This window comes from Hippoglossus hippoglossus, chromosome 20 (genome assembly GCF_009819705.1).
Source record: "Hippoglossus hippoglossus isolate fHipHip1 chromosome 20, fHipHip1.pri, whole genome shotgun sequence".
Lineage (NCBI taxonomy): Eukaryota > Metazoa > Chordata > Actinopteri > Pleuronectiformes > Pleuronectidae > Hippoglossus > Hippoglossus hippoglossus.
The window spans coordinates 860,660-875,560 of NC_047170.1; the positions used below are offsets into that span (position 1 = coordinate 860,660).

General features: G+C 40.4%; 1 protein-coding gene across 1 annotated transcript in view; it reads left to right on the plus strand.

Moving 5' to 3' along the window:
* Positions 1-384: 384 nt before the first annotated feature.
* LOC117753632 (phospholipid phosphatase-related protein type 5-like) overlaps positions 385-14,901 on the plus strand; it is a 99,527-nt gene continuing 85,010 nt past the window's right edge. Inside the window, exons 1-2 of the mRNA XM_034571834.1 lie at positions 385-750; positions 11,114-11,204. Coding sequence (XP_034427725.1) covers positions 11,142-11,204 — 63 coding nt within the window. The 5' untranslated portion in view covers positions 385-750; positions 11,114-11,141. The remainder of the gene's footprint in view (positions 751-11,113; positions 11,205-14,901) is intronic.

Sequence of the window (14,901 nt, forward strand, 5' to 3'; positions counted from 1 at the left end):
CTAAGACTAACACAGTCCAATACATCAGTCAAGCAAGAAATCCATGGAGGTTATAATCATCTGTTGTGGTTGAAACTCTTATAGAGAGATGCTGTTTAAACTTCATGACAACTGTGTCAGTCGGGGTAGGCTACAAACCAGTTGTCTGTACATTCAAATAATAGCAGCAATTCTATATTTTGCAAATAATTTGTAATTTCTATGTTTTAACATAATACTGTGGCTCCTCCCTCAAGCTCACACCAACACATACTGGTGTGTTCAAAGTGGTGAGTTGTATTTGGTCTTGTATGTGTTTAGTTTGGATGAGTTACCTTGTCTCCGACATTATTTGAATGCAGCACTCACCTCTGTCCAGCAGAGACTGACCTGAGCAGGCGCATGCGTGGTAGCAGCGGAACCCTCGTGCACGCAGCACCACGGTATCCTGTAGCCTCATTAAAATAACGAAGATGCGGAAAAGTGTTGCGGGCTGAAAGCTGGAGCTGCCGGACAATCGCGGGAGACCTGCACCCGGCGGACAGTGTGGCTGTCACTCGGGTTGAACTTTGGCTGCTGATGCCGCTGTTCCCCCCGCTGAGAGTCCAGAGAGGCGGCACTAACTCCAGGAGCTGTCCGAGGTAGGAGTCTCTCCCCCGGTGTCCTTCATCCGAGCTGCAGCCGCTCATCTCCTCCGCCACCGGCAGGGAGTGCAGCAGTGTGTCCCTCTCTGAAGCCACACAGCTTCCAGTACCCACTGGCTGTCGTCAGGTTAGTGACCATTATAGGAATAACTGAACGAACACAGCTTTTCCTCTTCTGCCTGCTTGTCTGATCTGTAAACTGAACCTCGACGAGGGAAGAAACTATTTTCTCTACAGCTGCAATAACGTGACACATTGCATCTGTGGCCACCTAAAGTCCAGTCATTGAACTTCGCACCGTCAGGAAGTTTGAATGCTGAATGTTGTAGCCGGACACAGGGCAGTAGCCTGTGGAGCAGAGGGGCTGAGTTTGCTTCAGTGAAAGCTGCTTCTATGCTCAGACTTGGATTCGGGTTAATATATCCATGTTTACAGAATAGCTCTGTGGGGCATTGGAAGATATTTAACAAGCACAGAAAGTCTAATGGAAAGGTGCTTTAAGTTGCATCTAAAGTGTATGAGCCCGTATTTAAAAAATCTGACTAATGCATGGGGAAAAATGAAAAGAAAAAAACATGCAAACAGCTAATGAAGAGAACTTGAGTGTTTATCTTTGGTCATGATCGCATGCACACAACGACAAAGACGCCCCTCCATCTTGACTGTTTTCTTCGGCCTTGTGGCCCAGTGATGCCAAGTTCTAATGGATATTTAGGTCCACAAGCCTTTGTTAGTAACAATGTGTAGGACGGTTTTACTGGTTGGATCTCAGTGGGATTGAGCAGGTTCTTTAACATGTTCCTTACAATACATGCAGTCTGGCTCTTTCTTGATTGTGTAGTTGTCACAGCCCATTAGAAGATGTTGCAGGGACCTAACCTACATTATCTCAAGGCACTTTACATAGTAAGGTCGAGACCTTAGAAAATTAAAGAGAAACCCCCCCCCCAAATCTCCCTTTTAACAGGAAGACACTTTTAGCAGAACTGGACTCAGTGTGAGCGGCCGTCTGCCTCGACAGGTTGTGGTGAGCGGAGAAAAATGGGGAGGAGAGGAGAGGTGGGTGGAGAAGGGAAGGAAGAGAGAGATGGGACAGTGGGGGTGAATTATTCTTATCCTTACTATCATTACAATTGTTATTGTTGATGAGGAGTGTCAGATCTGGATTCTGCAGGTCCTGCAGATGAGAAGGGTTGGGTACGCAACGGTACTTCTTTTCCGATACTTTACTCTCTCTGTTCAAGAAAAAAATGTTTTTCCTGCATAGAGAATAACGAGGCATCGTAAAAAAAAGAGACCCAAATGAACACTGTAAACGAACATAGTGGAGCTGTGCATGGCTCCCTGGGTGCCTGCACATTGACTCGCCATCGTTCTGACTGTGTGGACTGATCAGAAATGAGCTTGGCTTGATCACGTTCCAGGGGTGAGTCACATTAATTTGCTCTCTTGCTCTTTATCTTACGTATACTCTCTCTTTCACTCTCACTCATGTATATATACCCTCTCACCCAGATACTGCACTCACAGGTACCAAAATTTGGGACTGATTACCGACGTAATTCGGTCGGTACCCTTAAAGGTACAGAGTTCGGTACATAACCCTAGAGATGAACCACAAAGAAGATTATTATCAAGTTAGAAATAGACTTTACTTACAGTCCAATGATCATACACAAGAAGTTATAAACAGGGAAGCAGCACGAGGCCTTTGTCCTCACTGATCACTATATAATCCACTACATAGTGAGTTTGCCATTTTGTAGTGCTGTCTGAATGTAGTGAATTTCTTTCAGTCATTGTTCCCCACAATGATCTGGAAAAGTAGTGGACAACCCCCGCTCAATAACCGAGCAATATATACCATCATGCACTGCGCTCCTGGCCAAGAGGAGAGAAGGCAGATTGAAAAGCTGACCTGTCGTACAAATGCAAATATGAGTGGCACAGTACAAGCTGCAGCAAACAACTATATTTCTACCTTTAAACATAGTCATTCGACATGTTTTTACCCTAACAGTAAACATTTTTTTTTTACTTTTGCCGATGATCTCAGTATATAGTTCTCTACATAGAAGTCACTATGACGTAGGAGTGAGTGAGTGAGAGGGTGATTTCAGACACAGCATAGGAGAAGCACTGGACTCCAAACACACACAAGACAAGCTGGCAGGGAACGAAGGACATTTTAAAAGGGTTTCTTGGTGGGAAAAGCAGGGACAGGAGTCTAATCCGGTGCAGGTGTGTGATGGCTATAGTAACCAGGAAGAAGAAGCTCCAAGAACAGGAAATGTTAGTAATCTTCCAAATAAAACAGGAAGTGGACTGGATGCCACAGTGCACACTAAGATGGGGACTGAGGCCTGTGACCCCACTAATATGTCACTGGTTTTGGGAGGTTGTCATTCTCTCCTCAGCTCACTTTAATGTTAACTGATAAACAGTGTTTGCTGTGTCACTGATGTTAGTCGTGTGAGGTCATGTGAGTTTTATTCATATTTAATGAACCTTGTCCTTCAAACTTTTAGTATTGTGGTGGCTGTGGCTGAGGGGTAGAGCGGTCGTCCTCCAACCAGAAGTTCGGCAGTTTGATCCCAGTGTTCCCCATCTGCATGCCGATGCGTCCTTGGGCAAGATGCTGAACCCTGAATTGCCCCTCATAGAAAAACAAGTGCTGCTAATAGATGCACTGTATGAATGTGTGTGTGAATGGGTGAATGTGAAACTGTACTGTAAAGAGCTTTGAGTGGTCATCAAGACTAGAAAAGCACTATATAAATACAAAACCATTTACAAACCATTTATTGTCTTGGTCATATTAAATCATATTAATTCAAAACACTTTACTTTTAGTTCAGACCGAGAATGACCATTTAGTCAAACATAAATCAATTTAACATCACAACTAGGCCTGTCAGGATAATTACATTATCGACTTATTGTACAATATATTGGCATGACCATGATCATTTTTGCCGACCTCGATATTGCCCCTTTGTTAACTGTAGCGACCATTGTTGGATCGTGTCACCGGCCACCTATCAGAGTTCATTCAATCAGTCAATAATCCAATCGCAACCCAGCGTGTTTTGAAACACGCATGGAAGTGGCTGCAGGCTGATGAGTGTAGGGATCTGAGAGGATCGTCTGTTTTACCTTTTATAAAAGCGTGTTGTAACAGTCAGTCTGTTGTCGCCGCTCTGGAGCAGACGCCGCGTCTCTAAAGTCGAAGTCAGGAGGAAATCATCTGGTGGATTGTTTATTCCCTGTAGAGTTCTCCCGGAGCTAGCGGCCTTGGCTAAGTTAAAGGCCAATGCCGTACGCCTGACTGACTGACCGACTTGACCATCGACGGTACCGTGATTGCCCTGTACATACTGTATATAGAAACACCGTTGTATTGAACTGCAACACAGACACAATCAAATTTTATTTGTATAGCCCATATTCACAAATCACAATTTGTCTCATAGGGCTTTAACAAGGTGTGACATCCTCTGCCCTTAACCCTCAACAAGAGTAAGGAAAAACTACTAAAAAAAAACTTTAACAGGGTAAAAAGAACGTAGAAACCTCAGAGAGAGCCACATGTGAGGGATCCCTCTCCCAGGACGGACAGAAGTGCAATAGATGACATGTGTAATGGAGAACATCAGAAAGATAAGGGTATTTACAGCCTTAATTAGAATACATTTTTTTTAACATAATGGTAAGGTGTGTCAATGTTTAAAGTATTTATACAGAAGAAAATGTCTGATAGAAATGAAGGGAGCAGCAATGACAATTGAAATGGAGGAGTTATTGCCAGTAATGGTAGAGTATGTGAGTAGGCATGTTGTATATCAAGCAGTCATGTTGTAATTATAGTCCACGGTCAGCTGCCACCAGGATCACAATCCACCACCACGATCCACAGTCAGGATCCACCATCACGATCTGCAATCCACCATTTTGATCCACCATCAGCTGCCACCATGATCACGATCCACCACCACTATCCACGATCAGGTGCCACCACGATTACGATCCACTATCGGTTCCCAACCTTTTTAGGCCACGCACCCCCTTCTACATCCCGACCGGTTTCACGCACCCCCAATCCCCAACACCTTCAAAAAATAAAAACGCAACAGAGTCTATTTATAGCCGCATTAAATGCATCATCTTTAATCATGAACACATGATCAGTACACACGTAACAAAAGAATCAAGAGATCGCAACAATGCGCTCTCACATTCGAATGAAACTGAAACACTGCAACAAAGTTTCAATAAATTTCAACAAAGTTACACAAGCCGTCACTTTTAAAGAGCAAAGAGGCCCATCATGAGAGAACATGGGGAAAAATGCTGTCAATGAACCATACATAACAGCGGTTACGAAAATTAGAACACCATTAATCTGAATCAAATTACAATAAAGTTACACACGACCCACCCCGTAAATGACAAAGAGTGGCACGTGCATAGGCTCAGAAACAGATATGGATAAAAAAGATGATCTATTTGAGGATTTTCAAGAGCAGCGCAGGTGGCTCAGCATGCAGCAAGAGAGAGAGAGAGAGAGAGTGAAAGGGAGGGGGAGTGAGCACCATTACATTTTTCCTCTCGCGCACCCCCTAGAGGCAGCTCGCGCACGCACCACACTTTGGGAATCCCTGCACTATCACAATCAATGTGGACTATGGTGGCATCCCATCGTGATGGTGGATCCTGATCGTGGTGGCTGATGACCATGGAATATGATTACAACAAGACTGCTTGATATACAATATGTCTACTCAGATACTCGACCATTACTGTCAATGATCCATCAATTCATTGACCTTCCATTATGCTACAAACTGATTATTCTAATCAATGCTGCAAATACCCTTTCTGATGTTCTCCATTACACGTGACATCTACTGCACTTCTGTCCGTCCTGGGAGAGGGATCCCTCACATGTGGCTCTCTCTGAGGTTTCTACGTTCTTTTTACCCTGTTAAAAGGGTTTTTTCCTTACTCTTGTTGAGGGTTAAGGGCAGAGGATGTCACACCTTGTTAAAGCCCTATGAGACAAATTGTGATTTGTGAATATGGGCTATACAAATAAAATTTGATTGATTGATTGATTTGATTGATTTCGCAATCCACCGTCATGATCTATGGGCCATGATCGCAGCTCACCATTATTATCACGATCATCCAGCACGATACAGAATCCGCCATTCAGGATCCACCATTACGATCACGATCTCTGATACGCGATCCCCCATCATAATCCACGATGTGGCTGCAGCCGCGGCCCTGGATCTGCGGACGATAAGGCAAAGGGACTCCGGGAATAAGTCAAGTCAGTAACATGTATTGATGAGATATTAATTTCTTTGATGTGATAAGGAGGGAGAAGAGGAAGGAGAAGCTGGGAAGAGAAGCTCCGTGTGTCATGTGTCCCCCGACCTTCTAGACCTATAGCAGCATAACTAAGAGCAGGTCTAAGACAAGCCTGGACCGGCTCTAACTAGAAGCTTTATCGTAAAGGAAGGTTTTAAGCCTACTCTTAAACGTACAGATGGTGTCTGCCTCCCGAACTGAAAGTGGGAGATGATTCCACAGGAGAGGAGCTTGATAGCTGAAAGCTCTGGCTACAGTGAATTCAAACTGATAACAGAATGCTGTTTTTTTTCTTGTTGACTCATAAAGACAGTTAGCTGGCAGGAGAGCTGCTACTGGGGATATTGAAACCAAATCAGAGGTGAGATTGAATATGGATTGAACACATTAGTGCTTCAGTAGCATTTACACACTGCTGATATCTGTGTGAAAGTTGGGGTTAAAGGCTGACAAAATGTAGTCCATATGGAATGTGTTCTGACCACATCTAAAAGTACTATACATGGCACTTTAAAATTGTTTTTGTTATTATATATGCATATATGTATGTTATGCATAAATGTTACATCATGTTATCGTATAAATGCTTATTATTATACTGTTTGTTTTAGTGTTGTCCTTTCTGCACTGTTGCACTGGGACCATGCCAAGGCAAATGCTTAACAACCAAGCAACAACGTTCAATCAACTCAACTCCGTGACTGGAGTTGTACAGAGGAGCCAATTCAGATGTGGGAAAGGTGTGGGGGGGAAGTGTCTTTGAAACACACTGGTGCCCGCAGGCTGTTACAGTGCATCGCATCATAATGCTAACAGAGAGGCCAGAGAGGATCATTTCTACTGAATTCATTTCAGTAAAAAATGATCCGTGGAGTTCATTTCATTAAATTACAGTGACATTTTCTATGAACTACTTCTCACTGTGCGAAGAACAGCAGGTCTTTTAAACAGTGACAGGATGTTGTTGACCTGAAGTTATTGTTGAGTGTTTTTGCTGCTGAATGCAGATTTCCCATCAGAAATGAAACCTTGCAGTATCAAGTATTTTAAAGGGTTTGTTGCAGTTGTATTAGCCTTCAGCAAAGCCCCCGTGGGATACCAGGTAATAAATCCATGCAGAAGTGTTCAACTAGAATAACATTCATGCCACTTTCACTAATTTTGCGGTGGTGCTGTGTGTAATGAGGGCAGGCAGACTGCTTCTCAGCTTGATAAAGGTCACTGGAGTTCAAGCTGGGTGTGCATGCTGTGCTGCTCTGTAAATACTGCACTGTGTGCGTGTGTCCATTCAGGGTGGATTGTAGGACTTGTATTGCAAGGTTTATACAAAGGGCACACTTTGTCATTTTGTTTGAAGGGCTTGTTTTCCATCCCACATTATTGATGTGATATGAATGAATTGTCCGCTGGGAGAAGGTCAATGGTTAACCCCCAGCTTGTTCAGTCTGCATAGAGAAGCAGCAGAGTAGCCCTGTATGATTGTGAATGCGTGACTTGTAGTGAAAGAGAAAGACAGACAGGCAGACAGATGATGATGATACTACATCACACTACGTCACTTTCATTAATTGAAAATGAAATGTAGGTCCAGCTGATATTGGTTAATAATTCAAGATCAACTGTGTGGTACATGATGGCATAAAAGTCACAACACAACTTGGCTGTAGAGAGTCATTTGCACTCCAATCAATCTAAGCACCATTTGGAAACATTATTGGTCAGGAGACCTTCAGATAGAGTTGTACGCAGGCTATGTAAGCTACCATACCAGCACTAGAAATATGGGTGTGCATCTCAAAAATATGCATCCAAATGAGCATGGCCTGATGTCCTCAACTCATCTCATGTCTTAACCAGTACTTTGCTCCTTAATGTGTAGGCACTGTATGTAGATCTTTTAAGTGATGCATGTGCTCTGGTATCTTATTTTGGTTCACTCATTGAGAAGTGACTCATTGAATGACAGGCTGAAATACAAGGGAATCATTCTACACTTTTTTACATCGGACAAAGTATCTAATTTCAAGGTTTCTCATATTTTAATGTTCATAGGAGTCACATTCCAACGATAACAATAGTGCTTTGTGATTTACATCCAATTCAGTGTAATGACAATTAATAGTTTTAGAACAATTAACATAAATACGTAATTTCCATCCTTCTCTGATGAAGCCAGAACAGCACTTGATGTACATCTACAGCTAGTATTACACATGTGCCAAGAACAGACAGACAGACAGACAGACAGATAGACAGACAGACACATATATACTTAATTGATTCCAAAGGAAATTTAGAACAGACAAAGCACTAACTTTGAAGTATCCTCACCGGTCAAAAGTGTCATCGTAAATAAGGAAAGCTAAGAGTCTACAGCTTTGACCTCTCTAAGGTACAGCAGTGCTTTCAATTAAATACTGATGTCAGCATATTACTATTCAAGTACAATGAATGCTGATGGGAATATGATGATATAAGTACAAAGCACATGCAAGAGAGAAAGGACAAAAACTTACTGAAACTCCAATTTTAGAAGTACAACAAATACAGAATCATATTTGTTATGGAAGTTTCCGTGACGCTGGTGAAAGGAGAACTCAGGCAGCAGCTGATGTCTTATGCAGAAGATTTTAATGTAGACTTGATGCATCAATGAGACCAGAAGGTGGAATAATATACTAACGCCAACAGAGTAACATGAGCAATTGTCACCCCCCAAGTCTGAAGATGTCTCCCACAGCATCCCCATATGTCTTCCTCTACTTGCGTCAGCCATTTCAATAGGGTTACCTACCCTAACCTAATACTTGATTTTGAATAGGTTATGAATACTTTATTTATTCCGTTTATTCAGATTATGTTCGTCGAGCATTACCCTTGGTAATGTACTGCTGGCTCTGTTGTCCATATATCATTTTAATCTATTGTTATAAAATGTTGAAGATAAAACCTTGTCTTAGTGTTAAAATTGTATATTTGCTGTTGCTAGTTTGTGTGGAGATAAATCTTAATATACATAATAAATACATTTGTATGGAACAAATAAACAAGAGTGGATCTGTGGATTTACATTTAAAGATATACCAAAACATTAACTAAAAATGAACATGTATAAATGGAAATGAACAGAGACAGTGTGGTCAATATTAAATGTCACTTCATATTTGAATATGCATGACAGTTTGGATAATCAATGATATTTTGTATATATATATTTTTTTTACTTTGTACAAAATTAGACCAGTGAAGGTCAATTTTCTGGTTTGTGTTTAGTTATCTTCTAGTGACACCCAGTGGAAAGTATGGGACTGCAGTAGTTATTGTCATATTAGCTCAGCAGAGTTCAGCAGAGCAGACTGAACTGTTGTGTGCTTTGATGTAGTGCATCAAAGTGTAGTTTAGATATAATCTATATCTCAGTTCTGAGATCAGAAGCCCACTATAGTAGTTATCTATAGTAAAGTTAGTTTTATTTATATTTAGTAAACCTCATCCAGTTCTGTAATGTCAGTCCTGTGCCTAACTGGTTGTGATTTAGTGCATTAGACTGTGATATATTAATACATTTACAGTAGTTTGTACATTACCCACATCTATTTGGAAATAATTGCATGCAGCTGGCTACTGCTCAGTGTGTTCTATTCATGCCTAAAATCTATTTAGAATTTCAATGATATGTTTTAATAGCCAATGCACTATACTTGGCTGTATGGAACAATATAATGTCCCATTGTTATGTGAGATCCCTGCCTCAGTTGTCTTGTTAATATAAATTGAAAAGGAATGTAACATTAGCAAATATCAAATCATTAGAGCATTCCTATATGTCCTATATATTCTTCCAGCTATTTTGTAGCCACTGGGTTACTCTTTGCTCTGAGTGGTATTACGTTTTTTTAATTGTGTGTCACCATGTTGCCATCATGTACTTTTCCCAGCAATTTCTCATCGACCTACATCATCTTCGTCTTGTGCACATCACTTCATCATCGATTTAAAAAAACGTTTTCGACAAATTTCATCAAACAAAAAGAACATTACCGTGATGATACATCTCTTTAATCAGCAAGGCCACTAACATGGTCTCTGCAATAGCAGTGCTTCTGTTAATATGTTTAATAGTAATAGACTCATTCAAATACAAAATAGACTAAATATAGTGTGTTGATAATCAAAAAAACACGATACATATCAGACCAGCTGGTGTCATGGGTTAATATTAGGGATGAGCGAGAACACCATTATCTGTATCTGTTTAACCAACAAAAGTATCCATATTCCGTATCCGTATCCGTCTTGAACCGGAAGTGGGCGGAAGTTGATATTTTAAGCTGGACATGGATATGGGTCAGAAGTTGCTATATTTATTGTTTATTAGTAAACTATTTACAGAACAGCCTTAGAATTGAGCTTCAGATCAGGTTTTTGATCACAACATTAAGATAACTATTCAGAACAACTATTTATAAACTTCAGGGAATAAACTTCAGTGAATCAATGAACACAACACATGCCGTATTAACAGGTATTAAGTAAAATGCAGGTTTTCATACTCAACATACTCAACGAGTTTTTACTTTTTAAAAATTACATTGTGTGTGAGAGAGAGGAGCGCTCGCTCCATGTGCGTCTAGCCGGGCGTGGGACACTCTGACTCGGCCAGTGGATGCTGAGAATATATGATCATAACGATATTACACGTTAGTATCCCTGTGGACAGAGTGGCTGTGACAACAACATGATTGCAATGTGTGGCGTTTTATAGGCTCTGTGTCATACAGGCTATGCTCTGTGTAGGGGAAGAGCTCTGTGTGTGGCTGGCCTATCAAGGAATGATGTGAACACAGCTATCCAATGGGGATTTTCATTAATCACGAGTACGGATATTGACACATTTTACTCGGATGGTACTCGTGCTCCGTAAAAGTACATTATTCGTACCAGATACTCGTTTCATCCGATTATTTGGCTCAACCCTAGTTAATACAATGTCCTGGATTTCAATTCAATCTAGAAACATTGTTGTTATTCCCTCTCAAATCGTTCCCGGCTGTCAAATTACATTCTGGTTAAATCAATACTGTCTCCAACAACTTGTGTTTTTCTCTCTGCAGTGGATGCTTATACGAAGAACAAGTCAAAATGCCTTCAAAGCAACTCAGTAGAAAAGAGCGAAGGATGCTCTACACCTCACTGGCCGGAGAGGTAAGTTCTCACTCCTAAAGACAGAAAAGTTAGATTGATATCTCCATTCTTTTATGGTTCTAAGTTCTCATATATGCTGTGTTTTACCGTAAAGTTTACATTTACAGCGTATACATTTCCTCCTATTCCAGTTAAAGAAGATATATTATGCACAAGGTCACAGTGACCTCTCAAAGCCCATTTTTTGCCTTGTGAAAGTGATATCTCTGGAACTCCTTGAGGGAATCCTTTCACATTCGGCACAAACATTCAAAGGTCAAGGTCACAGTGACCTCACGTCACTGTGAATGATATATCAGGACTGCCCATAGGGAATTTCTTTACATCTGGCCAAAAGAATTTGGTGGTCAAAGGTCAGAGCTTTGTCAGTAGTTCTACACTATGTATTGCCCCATAAGTGTCAGCTTGACTGGTGGCTAGTCTGGCATTTCCCCTTTCAAAACCGGGTAAAACGCTGGAAGGAGTAGACCAATCACAACAGATTAAGCCAGCTGGCCCGTCAGAGTAGACTGGGCTTTATTCAGAGGGGGGCCTTAAATAGATAGGCACTAAAACCAGAATGGGCCCTTTATATTTAAATACTTTATATTAACATCAGAGTGGGTCCTCTCTACAGAGGCCGCCATGTTTTTTACAGTAGTAAAAACTGGACAAACTAAACACTTTTTAAGTTTTTATGACAACTGAAGGCTACAGGTTGTCTTTAATGTTTGGAAGGTGTTGTGCCATAATGCATTAAACGTGATACCATAAAATGGTGTGCCTTTCGGCATTCAATAAATTTGGTTATCAAAATAAAATATAAAATATAAATATTTTATTGTTAATATTAAATAATAACTTTAATTGATTAAAGTTACCTCGGGGCACCACCCTTCAAAGGAAGGGAAAAGATAGCCAATTTATTGAATAAAGTCTCATAAAGGTTCTAACTACAAATTTGGAACTCTGATTAACAATTAAATTAATAACTATAACCAAAATTACCATATAGATAGTTAGATAAGTTGAAGGATATGGAGTTCTTGACAGTGTAGAGGTTGGCAAAATTCACTTATGCAACATTAATGAAAAAACATTGGTGAAAGAAAAACATTTATTATGAATATAAGTTAAGAGTTATGCGTGTGTCTGTGTGTGCCAAATTAGAGAAAGTTACTAGATTGGATGCAACGAAAGACTGTGAAGAGCATAACAGACTAACATTACTTTCTCAATAACTTGTACCCAAAATATCACAACACCACAAATCAAACTTATAAACCTCACACAGAATCGAATAAACAGTCTTGCTTAGCCTAGTATAATTATTGAGCCCAGTTGTGTTACCAGTCCGTAGAAAGGGGAAAAAGGAAGTTGCCGTGCACTCCTGTGGAAGGATTGGAAGGATTGTGGGAAGAGGCAGGAAGAGGCTCGACAGCCTTCTCTCCGTTGAGGGAGTGTAGAAAGAGAGCAGAAGAGGCAGAAGAGGGGGAGAACCTGGCTTTATATTGGCCCGGTGACCTCACAGGTCATGGGGTCCAGAGTGACCAATGGGAGTTGAAACCTGTGTCCCTGGGGGGGTTTTCACACCTCTGATGCCTCCTGGCAGACTGAGTTCCTTGCTCTGGTTTTTGATGGCCCCTGGGAGACAGAGTCCTGGCGGAACATGCGGCTTCAGGCTTTGATGGCACATGTAGGCCGAATTGTGGTTTCACAAAAAACCATGGCCCAACAAAGGGGAGGGTGAGGTGAGGGGCATTCAGCTGCAACATGCAACTTCACCACTAGATGGCACTAAATTCTACACACCGAACCATTAAAAGTGAACACAGTTTTTTCATTTTACGTAAGTGGTCTCCAGTGCGCTGCTCTGTACACTCTGTGTGCTCTACTTGCCTGACAGTACAGTCATGTTCACTGCAGCGATTTCACACACACAAAATTGGATGTGCGTGCGTAACATTTTTATTAAAAAGTATTAATCACTTGGTTCTGTAGAAGAAGGTTTTTATGAAACAATAATGCTGCGCGAGCACAAATAACACTGCTGGTTTTAATGTGAACAATGAAGTGGATCAATAATCTCGCTTCAATTGGACTCCTCAAGTCTGCCTCGCCACTTTCCTGTCTCCAAAATGTTCATATTCATGGCTTAAAGTTTCATTCTCCCATGAAGTTTGTGATTATATATCCCAATGTATGCGTGAGAAGTGGCGTACGCACAAAAGGGGGTCTGAAAGTTGCGGTTACAAATGAGGCACCTGGACTGGTGAAATACATGGATTCATTAAGCTCAGTTCCTTATGGATTTTTTATTAAATTGTTTTTCTGAAAACAATCAGGACGCAGCATTTTTAGCTGTTGTTGACCTTCATGTTCACTAGTTAAAATAACAAATACTGCAGTGGCAGGTCCTCTTTTCTGTTTTAGCTACCTCTGTTGAAGATATTTCAGTGAATAATTTGATGACAGAACAAAATGAATCGTCTGCTTTGGGGTTCCGGTGACTGCACTCGACTCAAATAATCAATTATTATTTTTTATTTTCAACAAATCCAAGAGAGTGAGACCTGTGCTCTAGAAGAGCCATCTACGGTTAGTGCCATGTCCGATTTATGAGTTGCATTCTCCAAGTAAAAGTTTAATTTATATCAGATGAATATTTTAAGCTGTATTTAGGTTAATTTACTTGATTTGCTGAATAAACAAATGTGAAATCTAGAGTTGTTGATTTCAGATTGTGGATTCAGGTAATCATTTACCTGCCATTTTATAAAATCTTCTATTTTATCTGTATGTGTTGAGGATAACAAATGTTGAAGGTCGAATGAAACGTTACTCACTCTTTCTTTGTGGTACTTCTTCAAAAATGTTACCAAGTATTGCTGTAGAATATTATGATTTTTATAGAGGAGAATCACTCCTTACTTCTCTACTTTATAAATCTCCACATTTGAACACAGCCCATAATTCCTCATACAGTCACAGGTTCACACACACACAAATACAAAACAAAATAAAAAAAATAATACAGTATATATATATATATATAAGGGGCAGGATCAATAATTCCAAGTTACCCATTTCCTTTTTCAGTAAGTGATACATGTTTTGTTTGCCAGAAAGGACATAAATGAGTCCCAAATACAAACAAATTCTTCTTGTTTACCTTTAACCATAAACAGCCCATTATTAATGTATAGTTTCTGCTCAGCAGAGAAAAGACACGTAGACAGCAGAAAGTACACTTTGTGAGACAAACAGCATCAAATGATCAGCAGAGAACCAGTAGGTAGAACTGTGTCTCTAGTTCCAGAACAAACCAATCAGGGTCCACACAGTACTTCATTACTATAATTATCTATAAATGTTAGAGCAGTGATCACCAACCTTTTCGAGCCCAAGACGTTTAATTCCAAACTTAAGCCGAGATCTACCACCCTGATATCTTCTAAGAAACCCACTTAGGAGGGTCATATTGATTAGTTTTTGCAATTTATGTTAAAGGCTGAATGTACGAGCATAAATATATACAAAGAAAGGCAGTTGTGCAACTTTATCTATTCAATGCACAATATTCACATTAATATTAATTCATATTTACAGCATCTGTTCAGTGCACAATATTTAGCTTCAGTTCAACAATAAGTTCTGCAGAGGAGCTGCTACTGCAGCACAATGTTTTTTTACATAGGCGTTGCCTTGAATATGGCCA